Below are 13133 nucleotides of genomic sequence, written 5' to 3' on the forward strand. Positions count from 1 at the left end.
CTCTCTCACTCCATCACTCACTCACTCATCCACTCTCTCTCTCACTCCATCACTCACTCTCTCATACTCCATCACTCACTCTCTCATACTCCATCACTCACTCACTTATCCACTCTCTCTCTCACTCCATCACTCACTCACTCATCCACTCTCTCTCACTCCATCACTCACTCACTCATCCACTCTCTCTCTCACTCTATCACTCACTCTCTCTCACTCCATCACTCACTCTCTCATACTCCATCACTCACTCACTCATCCACTCTCTCTCTCTCACTCTATCACTCACTCACTCATCCACTCTCTCTCTCTCTCACTCACTCATCCACTCTATCTCTCTCTCTCTCACTCACTCATCCACTCTCTCTCTCTCTCTCACTCCATCACTCATCCACTCTCTCTCTCTCTCTCACTCACACTCCATCCATCCACTCATTCCACTCTCTCTCTCTCACTCCATCACTCACTCACTCATCCACTCTCTCTCTCACTCCATCACTCACTCACTCATCCACTCTCTCTCTCACTCCATCACTCACTCACTCATCCACTCTCTCTCTCACTCCATCACTCACTCACTCACTCACCCACAGTCACTTTGATTCCACTAACTCACTGTCGTCCTCCTCCTGGTTTCTGCGTGTTTTCTAACTCTTCTTCTGTGTTTTGTAGGCCGGAGTGCTGTTTCAGTTCCTTCCGGCGTCTGGATGCCAGAGCGGCCACAGATAAGTTCCAGCTGGACCTGGGCTTCCGCATGCTGAACTGTGGCCGCACTGATCTGATCGGCCAGGCCATCGAGCTGCTGGGGCCGGATGGGGTCAACAGCATGGATGACCAGGTACCGTAAGATCAGAACACCTCCTGAGACCAAACTATACATCATTCTGTTACACGGATGTCCAACTCTGCTCTCTCTGCACCTGTGCAGGGTATGACCCCGCTGATGTACGCCTGCTCAGCTGGAGACGAAGCTTTAGTCCAGATGCTGATTGACGCTGGAGCCAATCTGGATGTGGCGGTAAGTACCACCAGTTGCTATATGAGTCTGTCACTATTTGTGGATGTTAAGGTCAGTTAAATGGGATTAAATGTCAATAAAATATTTACCAAAAATTTTAGCAAAATTGTTGGCAAACTTTAAGCATTCTTTGAAAAAGAAAAAAAGTTATTTGGATAAATTTTTCACAACTAGAGATTTTTCAAGTCTATGGACAAAAACAATATTAAAATTTTACATTTTAAAAACATTTAATATTTAAAAAATGTTTTGATAACCTGTTGTATATGTTTCTAAAAACACTAGAAAAAATATCCATAAATCTATAAAAAAAATACCTTTTTGAATGGGGAAAAAAGGTTTTGCATTCATATAATAATAATAAAGCTAGCCTAATAATTTGTCAGATTATTTTTTATTGTAATGTTGTAAATTTTTTCTGTGAAGAAATGGAACACGTCCCTGTATGAAAGCTGACAGTGTTTTTGTGTTCAGGTACCCGTTTGCTCTCCCAAACACCCTTCAGTCTATCCAGACAGCCGCCACTGGGTGGCGCTCACATTCGCTGTGTTACATGGACATATATCTGTAGTTCAGGTAAAGAGCTGCTTGTTTTTTTGTTTTCTAAACCAGTCAAGCGCAAACCCCACAGCTGATTCTAAAGATTGCATTGGTCATCCTAGTCACAACAGTGAAACAAACACTAACCTTAACCTTAGTTAGTCACGAATAGAGTAAACTTTAAAAACATCATTGTTTTACTTTTCTTTTTGCACAATTGGTTCTGTACCATGAATATATGGTATTACTGACATCCATGTATGTCTTTCAAAGAATACTTCAAGTTAATTGAATATTTTCCAAGTATACTTTGTTGCAAGTATAGCCTACTAAAATCAATGTACTACTTACTGATATGAATCTTGAGAGAAAACAATGGCATTGACATATTTTAGGATATGTCTGTGCAAGTTGACTTCAGTTAAAACAGCTCAAGCATGCATTTTAGCCTGGGACTAGACAACATTGCTACATAGTACATTGCCTTGTCTGTGAAACCAGAGGATAGACTTCTAGCCCACTTTTTAGTTAATGAAAGTACAAGTATACTCTCAGTAAACAAACTTTAATAGTTTATATTCTCCAAATAGACTTAAAATGTTTCTTAAAGTGAACTTAACATTATGCTTAGCACTTTAAGTATACTACACGGTTTCTAAATTTGTATTTGTTTTAAATAGACCTTTAACAGCACTTTACACAAGTTTAGGCCAAATGTATTTTTCAGTAGAAGCAAAGCATACTTAAAGGGTTAGTTCACCCAAAAATGAAAATAATGTCATTAATGACTCACACTCATGTCGTTCTAAGCCCGTAAGACCTCCGTTCATCTTCAGAACACAGTTTAAGATATTTTAGATTTAGTCCGAGAGCTTTCTGTCCCTCCATTGAAGCTGTATATACAGTATACTGTCCATGTCCAGAAAGTTAATATAAACATCATCAAAGTAGTCCATGTGACATCAGTGGGTTAGTTAGAAGTTTTTGAAGCATCGAAAATACTTTTTGGTCCAAAAATAACACAAAATAAGACTTTATTCAGCATTGTATTCTCTCCCGGGTCTGTTGTGAATCTGCCTTCAGGACTCCGCAGTGACGCTGCTGACGTAAGACGCTGATGACGTGTCATCTGGTGCGCCCGAGCTTCGTTTACAGTCTGAGGGAGACGCACGCTATATTCAAGCTATTCTACATTGTTTGCGTGGATATCATTTTTTTAATGGTGCGTAAATGTGCATGTCGCGGATGAGACACTTTTACAGCGTGCGTTTCCCTCAGACTATAAATGAAGCTTGGGCGCACCGGATAACACGTCATCAGCGTCTTACGCCATCAGCGTAACTGTGAAGGATTCACAACAGACCCGGGAGAGAATACAATGCTGAATAAAGTCTTATTTTGTGTTATTTTTGGACCAAAAAGTATTTTCGATGCTTCAAAAACTTCTAACTAACCCACTGATGTCACATGGACTACTGTGATGATGTTTATATTACCTTTATGGACATGGACAGTATACTGTATATACAGCTTCAATGGACGGACAGAAAGCTCTCGGACTAAATCTAAAATATCTTAAACTGTGTTCTGAAGATGAACGGAGGTCTTACGGGCTTAGAACGACATGAGGGTGAGTCATTAATGACATTATTTTCATTTTTGGGTGAACTAACCCTTTAAGTATAATTTTAAGTCTATCTCTGAAAAGTAGCCTACATAAAAAGTAGATTAAAAGTACACACTTGTATCTTTAGTATAAAGTATGTATACTTTATATCACACTTAAATAAATGTATTTTTTTTGTAAGGAATGTAATATTATTCACTTAAGTTGTAGCCACACAATGTACGTTTGATCCTTGTGTTTATTGTTAGCTGTAGTTTTTGCTGTTACCTTCTTAACATGAATGCTTGTCTGTCTCTTCAGCTTCTATTAGACGCCGGGGCAAACGTGGAAGGAGCAGCCGTGCGTTACGGACAGGACAGTAACGCCGAGACGCCTCTCCAGCTGGCGTCTGCAGCAGGTGTGTGTGTAGCACAACTCCCTCACTCTCACACAACCTCCTCCAGCTTAGATTTACAGCCTGCCAGGGAAGGCTGGTCACTCCCATCCCAAACAGGAATCCCTAAAAATATGGCCATGTGTTGGCAGACCGGAGCCAAACTGTACCACAGTTGACAGAATTGGGTCAGGAAGACGTGTTTTGCAACAGTTCAAGTGTTTGGTTTTTTTAAACCTTTTATATGAGTGGGGACATTCAACAAGAGGTTCTGCAACATTCAAAGGAGTTATATTTAGTTTTACCTTTAGTAAGTAAAAGGTTTGGTATACTTAACCACTATCTGTCCTACTTTATCCTAAATACCTCACCGTGACGAGGTGGGCCAAGTTTCTGAACTTCAACCGGCAATATTTATTGTAAATGTGGGCGGTAATGTTAATATTTCACTTTTCCGGTGTCAGAAATCTAAAGAGTAGAGTAGATTTTGGACAAGAAAGATGTTGTGAGTTCTTAAAGTTATAGTACATCAAGCTCTTTTATCTCTAAAGATCAAGGAAGAGTTGATTCCTCAAGACGTGACCCTTCCAACATCATTACAGTAATGATCATGAATTGCGTTCTTTTCTTTTATTGTGGTTCTCTCTCGTTTATCTTACACATCTCTGCAACCTCACCATCTGTTTCTTCTTTGCTTCTCCTCCGGTCACTCTCACAGGGAATTACGAGATGGTTAGTTTACTGCTGGCGCGGGGTGCAGACCCCCTGCTGAGGTCCCAGGACGGCAACACTCTGACATCATCGCTGTATGAGGACATGAACTGCTTCAGTCACGCCGCCGCACATGGCCATAGGTAATACCTCCCATCATCATACTAACACACTCGTGACCTCTGGATATCATCAGTTATGACAACACATACACAGCAGCATTACCACATAATGATCTCATATTTAGGAAATATGTCACTGTACATCTACAGAATATCAATGTCAAATCATTCATCATCTATCTATTCAGCTATCATAGCTTTCTATCAATCTATCTGTCCAATAATTCATTGTCTATCTATCTATTATTCACTCAGCAACTGTCTATCCAATCATTCATTATACATCAAGCCAACCTCTATCTATCCATCTCAGCAACTCTCTAGCTATCTGTCCAATCATTCATTATACATCAAGCCAACCTCTATCTATCCATCTCAGCAACTCTCTAGCTATCTGTCCAATCATTCATTATACATCAAGCCAACGTCTATCTATCCATCTCGCTATCTGTCCAATCATTCATCATCTATCAGCCATCTTCCTATATTTAATCATTCATCAGCCAACTATCTATCTAAATGCGCAAGCATTTATTATCCATCTGACCAATCATTCATATCTACCCAGTGATATCCGTCTACCCATCTAATAATTTACCAACTACCTATCCATTCATCAATCCATCTATCTCTGTCTATCAATCTATTATCCACTCAGCCAACTATCCGTCTATCCAATCATTCATTCTCTCTCCCGCTATCTACTGTATATACCCATTACCCTATATACCTCTGTATCAAAATATCCATCTTTCCAATCATTGATTTTCTACCTAGCCAGCTATCTACCCATCTAATCATTCACCAGCTATCCATCCCATCTAGATTTTTATCAATCTGTCCATCCATATGCCAAATCTTTAATTATCCACCCAGACAACCATTTATCCACCATCCATCCACCACCACTGAACTAACTGTGAAGTATGTTCTGCAGGAACGTTTTGAGGAAGCTCCTCTCTCAGCCTCAGAAGGTGCGGGAAGACGTGCTCTCGCTGGAGGAGATCCTGGCGGAGGGCGTGGAGGGCGAGACGCGGGCGTCCGGCAGGAACGGACACTCTCTACCCCCTCCTCCATCCCCAAACCTCAGCCTGCTGTCAGAAGATGCCCTGCCCAAGCTGTGTAAGGCCCGTATGAAAGCTCTGCAGGAGGCGTCCTTCTACAGCGCAGAGCACGGCTATCTGGACGTCACCATGGAGCTCAGATCATTGGGTAGGTTACACGCATATATAACAACAGATTTCCAGAGAATACACTTAGTATAGATGATATCATAGAGTGACACTTTCATTAATTCATTTTCAAATATGGATTTTCAGTGATACAGCTACACAAAGCTGAGCTATCTAGCATGATCTTCATAATATGGTCTGATCCCGCAGGAGTGCCGTGGAAGCTTCATGTATGGCTGGAGTCGCTGCGCAGCGCTCAGCTGAAGTCCAGAGCCGGAGTCACGCTCTCGCTTTTACGAGACTTCAGTTCCATCAAAGAGGAGGACTACTGTGAGGAAGTAGTCAGCGTTGGGTTTCCTTTGATGTTTAACATCCTGAAAAAAAACAAGGTACTAAAAAACCTGGATATTTGTTCATAGAAAGTCCAATGTTATGACAAAAGCATCTATATAAAAAAAGTTTTTGTCTATGTCAATAGATGGTGAACAATTAAATATGTAACTAGACTTCGAATTAAAACATGACAGCTCATTGTTGTTAACATTTTTCCCATTTTGAGGATCTGAAATGGACATGCATTATGTTCTAAAATATTTTTGAGCTGCTTTTATGGCAAAAATTCATATTTGGTGTGAAGAGGTCTATAAATAATGATTGCACTGCGTTCGAAATAGAGAACTTCCCTACTATACTGTATGCCAAAAGAGTAGCACTGTATGTCCGAATGCATAGTATTTGAAAAACAGAGGGCGAAAAGTCCCCGGATGACCTTTATTTAGCCGAGATTCTGAAGTAGTATGCATTCGATGGACACTTCACTTTCCCATCATGAATGGCAGTGAAGTGACGCAACTGGCGCTGGTAGGTCATGTGACAGTAACGTGGCGGATGTAGAACGTCCGAATTTCCTTCAAGTTCATACTACCCATATTCATACTTTTTTAACAGTCGCGAAGTCAATTCAAATTCAAACGTAGTACCTACTCAGTACGGGATTTCTGACGCAGTGGTAGTCTCTAGATAAAACTTCCTTATGACTAATTCTTTCTTTTCCTCTACAGAACGAGGCAATAAACCAACAGCTGGGCATCATTTTTAGTCACTGTTACGGTCCTGCTCCACTTCCTCCCATCCAAGAGAAGAAGCCCGCTCTCTCCGCTCAACTTGGTAACTCACTCCATACAGTTACAGTTATGAATTGGCAACACTGACAGGATCCACTTTAAATGACCCAACATTGACTTAAAATAAAAAAACTAAAGTTTGTTTGTCATTGATTCTGGCTATTTCACTTTAATTTACATGGTAGTGCATATATTAAAGTTGTAGAATTTCCTAGATTTTGCTAATTCTTTCAGTCTGTAAATGATTCCTCTGTTAAAATCTTGAGCAAGTCTGATTTCTCATCTCTCCGCAGACCCTCACTTCCTGAACAACCCAGAGATGTCTGACGTGACGTTCCTAGTGGAGGGAAAGCCGTTCTATGCTCACGGGGTTCTGCTGCTCACAGCGTCCGACAGGTGAGCCTAAACACTGTGTTATCTTGCAACTAGGGATGCACCGAATCCAGGATTCGGTTTCGGATTCGGCCGAATACTGAGGTTTTTAAAGGGGGGGCGGTTTCTGCCGAACCTTAGAATTATTTTCCACCGAACCGAACCCTATAAGCTTGTAATATAATACGTGCGCTACGATGGACGACGTCACGCCGCCGTTGATTACGGGAAGGTGTCTACGTAGTGTAACGCGTTGTGTCAGGAAGAAAAATAGGGATACCGGAAGCTCACAGCTAAAGTTATAGCAGAGGCCAGACAGACTCATGGAGGCGATTGGCATCTTACAACTCGCACTTTATTCCCCAATCGAACTCATGTAACACGTTCTACCATCCACAGCGTTACTTAATAAAATAAGATAAAAATGAGCATCAAACTGAAATAAACCGCATACATGGGGTATCGAGGTGCATACAATACAGACTGCCGACAGGGCGCGCGCAGGCGCAGCTCTTAAAGGGGCCACACCTTATTTCCACTCGTTTTTTTTCTTTTTTCTCCTTATTTCCACTTGTTACAGTAGTGGACGGTTCGAATGTCGTAGGCTGTGAGAAGTTGATAATGGAACTCGTGAGCAGAAAAAGTTTTGTTTGGCAGTACTTTCAGTCAAACGGCGGCAATTCAAGTCGAGCTACATGTTCAATTTGCAATGACGATTTGTCTCGTGGTGGCAAGGACCCTAAACAATATACAACATCACCGCTGTTAAAATGGATAATGTTGCTTTTTTTTTAACAGTTAAAATAAAATAAAATGAAAAATCCACTGCTGTGGACGTTGTTTACTTCATTGATGTGTTTATTGTGTTAAAGGAGAACTCCGGCGCAAACTGAACCTTTGGTCTAATTACACATTGTTACCTAGTCAACCGTTATCTGAGATTTGTTTTCATGATTATCGAATGTAAATAGTTTTATCTCTAAAAACAGTTTAGCCTATAACGCTAGTATAACGCTAGTGTATAGGGCATAGAGTAATGACAAATAAAAATCGCTTGTTAATACCACTAACAAGGCTCAAAATAGCCCCACACTAACACGGTAGCATAATGAGGGTCCCTACCTTCAAACCGAAGCATTGAGAACTGTGTAAGTGTCCAGACAGTTTAATAAGAAGATATTTTATACATACAGTCAACTTCACGAATACAGGCAGAAGCCATCTTTGAAAAACAGTCTCTATCAATCGATCTACGAACCGCCGATCCAAATGCGCTTTATACTAGCGCTATACTAGCGTTATACTAGCGTTATACTAGCGTTATAGGCTAAACTGTTTTTAGAGATACAACTATTTACATTTGATAATCATGAAAACAAATCTCAGATAACGGTTGACTAGGTAACAATGTGTAATTAGACCAAAGGTTCATTCTGCGCCGGAGTTCTCCTTTAATGGACTGAGGATGGGAGTAGGATTCGGTAATCGGATTCGGCAGAATCTTAACCAGTGGATTCGGTAATCGGTTTCGGATTCGGCAGAATCTTAACCAGTGGATTCGGTATTCGGCCGAACCCCAAAAAATCTGGATTCGGTGCATCCCTACTTGCAACACATGTCTCAAACAGTAGATTTTAGTTTGACACAACTGAACCGTTGTGAATAAAGCATGTTTACTCTGGGACCAGGTTCAAAACTCTGTTGGCACTGAACGGGTCGGACAGCTCTCAGCCCCGCAAAGACATTGAGATCAGCAACATCAAGTACAACATCTTCCAGGTATGAACCCGTGCGAAAACATGGTGTTCCTTCCAAGACGTTATCAGGAGTTAATCAAGATCTCGTTGTGTTTACCCAGATGATGATGTCATACCTGTACTGCGGGGGGGCAGAGTCTCTGAAGATGGGCGTCTCAGAGTTACTGGAGGTAAGACACACAAGACACAGTCCAACACAGCAAAGTACGGCCTTTGCCAAAGAAACTGGAAGGGAATATTCTTTGTGCAGTGGAACCTCTTGAGTTGACCTGCAATCATTTAAGAGGAAAATTTATCTTTTCACATTCATTGAGATTGGCCACTAAAATATGTGTGTAGATTGAAGCAAGTAATAAGACGAATAACCCTTTTGTTTCCCTTCTGTAGTTACTGTCAGCGGCCAGTTTGTTCCAGCTGGGGGCGCTACAGCGGCACTGTGAAATCCTCTGCGCTCAGAGCATTGACCTTGACAATGCTGTGAACATCTACCAAACCGCTAAGGTAAAAAAAAATATATATATTTACATAATATTATATAATCATAAAAAAAAATCTAAGTATAAACAAACACATGCCATCAAAAAGATTCTGAATAATGTTGAATGTAAAACTGACCAAACCTTTCCTTTGTAACGAGTAAGAAGTGTTTTGGTGGTATTATGACATTCTACAATGTTGTACCATGATAATGACAAAGGGTTGTGAAACTATTAATTGCATCCAAAATAAAAGTTTGAGTTTACATGTGTATAATTATGTATTTATTTAACCCCTTATATTGGCACCGGCCATTATATATTTAAAATAGTAATATCCTATACTAAACCTAAACCAATCTTGACAAACTATATGTCATTTGAAAGCTTACAATCTCTAGGTTTAATTTTTGGTGACTGATTTTTAAAATATATTACACAGGAGCCGTAATGTATCAATTTGCAACAAGAATATGTTCATACTCCTAAGGCGTGTTCAGACCTTTATTTTGAAATAGTGATGAACATGAAAAATCATGAAAGAATGGTAGAAACCTCAGTTTGTTTTCATGCCAAGAGTTCAAAAGATAGCATCCATTCAATTCTTTTAGAAAAAAAGGTCTGAAAATGTTTTAAATATAAAGAAAAAAAATGATAGATTCAGCATTAGTGATGTGTCAGCGAGCTATAATGCACATACGTGATCTTTTTATGTTTCTTAGAGGTTGAATTCATTTTCAAAACTTCCAACACTACTTCTGAATAGGATGTCTACTTCATAAATTGCATGAAAATTGTAAAAATAATGGTTCAGATCACTCAAACAACATATGGAGATGGAGGCGCCGTTATATGGGCAGTAATGTCCACTAGTGGAGAAGTGTGGTACTGCGCCCAAACTAAATCTCACTGAACGCTTATTTTTTGAGATATCAACCTAAAATTTTTATCAACCTAAAACTTGTTCAGATTTTTGCCTTTGGTTTTTTTTGCAGTTTTAGAGTCCACCAGGTTTTGAAAATATATATTTTATATAAAATATGAATAATTAAATGTTTAACGTTGTACATTTTCATAAACTCAAACTTTTTTTCTGTTTAACTTTCTTAATTTATTTCACTTCTACAGAAATCTGCCAAATGTCTTCTTAAAAACAAGACCAATCTTACATCTATATTCCAAAGCATTCTTGAATTACAACCATTTAAGTTCGGCATGTGCATTTTAATGTCTATTAAAAAAAGGGGGTGCGCTTGATAAGTGGTTAATATTTTAATTTATATATATATATATATATATACACACACACAGTATATACATGCAAATATTTATTAAATGTATACATGCATGTGTGTGTATTTATATAATTAATACAAAAAATTATACACAGTATATTATGTAAACACAAACTTTTCAATTGATTGCGATTAATCTTTTCACAGCCCTATGACAAAAACAAAACATGACAATATGGTCAATTTGACTAATATTTACTTTTTTTTTAAAAAATGACAATTTAATAATTCTTACCGAATGCTATTTCTTTATTCCCCCAGGCTCACGGTGCAGTGGAGCTCAGCACACACTGTGAAGGTTTCTTCCTGCAGAACATGGCCGGTCTGTTGGAGAGGGAAGCCTTCCGGGCGCTGATCCTGGGATCCGGGACACGAGGCGGATCTGGGAAAGACTCGCTCCTGGACGAGCTCGAGGCAACGTTAGCGCGCAGACTACGCTCACTGCTAGTGACTTCTCGTGTGTGAAAGAAAATACGGAAAAATAGAAGGAAATACACAAAGAAGAAAGGACATGAATGTGTAAGACTATATGGAAAGCCTGAGGAAATATGAAAAGGAAATGCTGTTGGAAAAAAAAGACGGACTGACTGAAGTTGAGCTTTGTGGACAGTTTCATGAATTCTAAAAAATAATCATTTAATGGACACAAGCTTGACATTAAATGCTGCAGCGTTTGAGTGGCTAAAGCTATCGAACTAAAGTATGTTAAGATTGTGGACAACAGTTTTCCCACTCCTAAATCACGCCGTGTTGTACAGAGTTTGGCGAAAGTGGGAGGACAGGAGCGTATCTTTTTATCCCTTCATAATTGTTTTATTTTAAGCTATTATAGATGAATCTTGTGATGGAGAAAGACAAGGACATGTTCTATTTAAAGATGTGAGATTATTTAAGTTGCTATTTTATCTTGTTTCATGCCAAGTAAATAAAGTTATATATATAAAAAAACATGTCTAAAATTGTATCCAAACCACAACAGAAGACTACAATTAAGTATGCAAATATTACAATGGGTTCATTGCAGTCTTGTGTGTGTACATATATAATAGTTTTAATGGTTTGTTTTAATAATATAGTCAAGTCTACCTACAAAACATAAATTAAAGGGGTCATGACATGGTTTTTTTTATTTTATTATTATGTTCCCTTAGGTGCAATTATAGTATTACTATAGTTTTTTTTACAAAAAACTTTTAAAATTTAGTGATTTATGACCTTTTCCCACCCTGTTTCTCATCCTCTGATTCACACAGTCTGTTTTGGGGGTGTTTCCCCTTTAAGAGTTCAGTGTTAACGCCCACTGTTATGATTGGCTAACGTCAGTGCCTATGCATCAATTATTAACGCCCCCAGCCTGAACATTTGCGGATTCGGCGCAACTGTTTAATAGCGGCTGATGCATGCGAAGCGATGACTCAGCTCTTGCAATGATAAAACCTTATTATGTTTGAGCCGGAATCAGAGGAAAATGAACCATCACCACAACAACGAAGACTGGATCAGCCCGTGTCCACATGGAAAGTGAAACTATTTTGAATTAATAAAAAAAAATTAACCCGAGACACTTGAAAACGGATTATTGTTGCATAATTATCCTATAGCTTCATTTGCTAACAGTTTAACATTATTTAACTAATTCCAATGAAATGATAGGGTGTACCACGGACAAAAATGCATGCACAGACAGGCCATCTTTGAAGATGCAGCATTGATAAAGGCAACATTTTTAATTTTCTATCACATGTAGGCCTACTAGAAATGCGACATATTTTCAAGATTCTCTTATACAAATGTGTTTATATTAGCCATGGTAAAAAGTAAGTTTGCGTCGTCGTATTGAGCCCAGAATAGTCGGCACGGACTTATCTTTGAGCAACAGTTTTCTGGCAAAGCCAAGCATCATATTGGGATTTTTTCCTCAAAACAGTCATCCTTAAATGTAAGTTATAGAACACTGCCGTGACTGGGACGTCCGCAAAAAATAAAGTGCATCCATTTTTCCCTGACGACTGGATCTTTCAGCGTATTTAAAAAGTAGTTTAAAGTTTTAAATACATTACTTACAGTTTGCGTCGTCGTTGTTGAGCCCAGAATAGACGGCACGGACTTATCTTTGAGCAACAGTTTTCTGGCAAAGCTCAAAACAGTCATCCTTGTATAGAACAAACGCTTAAACTAACACTGCCGTGACTGAGACGTCCGCAAAAAATAAAGTGCATCCATTTTTCCCTGACGACTGGATCTTTCGCAGCGTATTCAAAGATGTAGTTTGTCCACAGCCAGGAACAGCACATCTGCGGCGTCGTAATCTCCCTGTACACAGACCCACTCGCTGTCCGTCGACTGAACACTTGTGAGGCGCGCGGCGCGCGGGCGCGACAACGATACGAAGTGAGCGTAGTTGTCTTGCGCTTAAAGCGTAGTTGTCTTTTGGCGGAGGCGGTCATATGCAAACGCTGGTACGTCACTTCGTACCGTGACGTCACTTCTTACCATGGTTTCAGAACGAGCTGTATTTAGAGCTTGATTAAATAAATGATTCGTTT

At 39.5% G+C, this 13133-nt stretch overlaps 1 protein-coding gene across 1 annotated transcript in view; it reads left to right on the plus strand.

Annotated features, from left to right (window-relative positions):
* Positions 1 to 11152, plus strand: part of abtb2b (ankyrin repeat and BTB (POZ) domain containing 2b) — a 64395-nt gene extending 53243 nt beyond the window's left edge. Inside the window, exons 5-17 of the mRNA XM_079604638.1 lie at positions 673 to 838; positions 929 to 1018; positions 1493 to 1594; positions 3486 to 3582; positions 4277 to 4412; positions 5329 to 5603; positions 5774 to 5952; positions 6625 to 6730; positions 6981 to 7083; positions 8748 to 8838; positions 8918 to 8986; positions 9204 to 9317; positions 10849 to 11152. Coding sequence (XP_079460764.1) covers positions 673 to 838; positions 929 to 1018; positions 1493 to 1594; positions 3486 to 3582; positions 4277 to 4412; positions 5329 to 5603; positions 5774 to 5952; positions 6625 to 6730; positions 6981 to 7083; positions 8748 to 8838; positions 8918 to 8986; positions 9204 to 9317; positions 10849 to 11052 — 1732 coding nt within the window. The 3' untranslated portion in view covers positions 11053 to 11152. The remainder of the gene's footprint in view (positions 1 to 672; positions 839 to 928; positions 1019 to 1492; positions 1595 to 3485; positions 3583 to 4276; positions 4413 to 5328; positions 5604 to 5773; positions 5953 to 6624; positions 6731 to 6980; positions 7084 to 8747; positions 8839 to 8917; positions 8987 to 9203; positions 9318 to 10848) is intronic.
* The last annotated feature ends 1981 nt before the right edge of the window (positions 11153 to 13133 follow it).

Source organism: Phoxinus phoxinus, assembly GCF_949152265.1.
Source record: "Phoxinus phoxinus genome assembly, chromosome: 25".
NCBI lineage: Eukaryota > Metazoa > Chordata > Actinopteri > Cypriniformes > Leuciscidae > Phoxinus > Phoxinus phoxinus.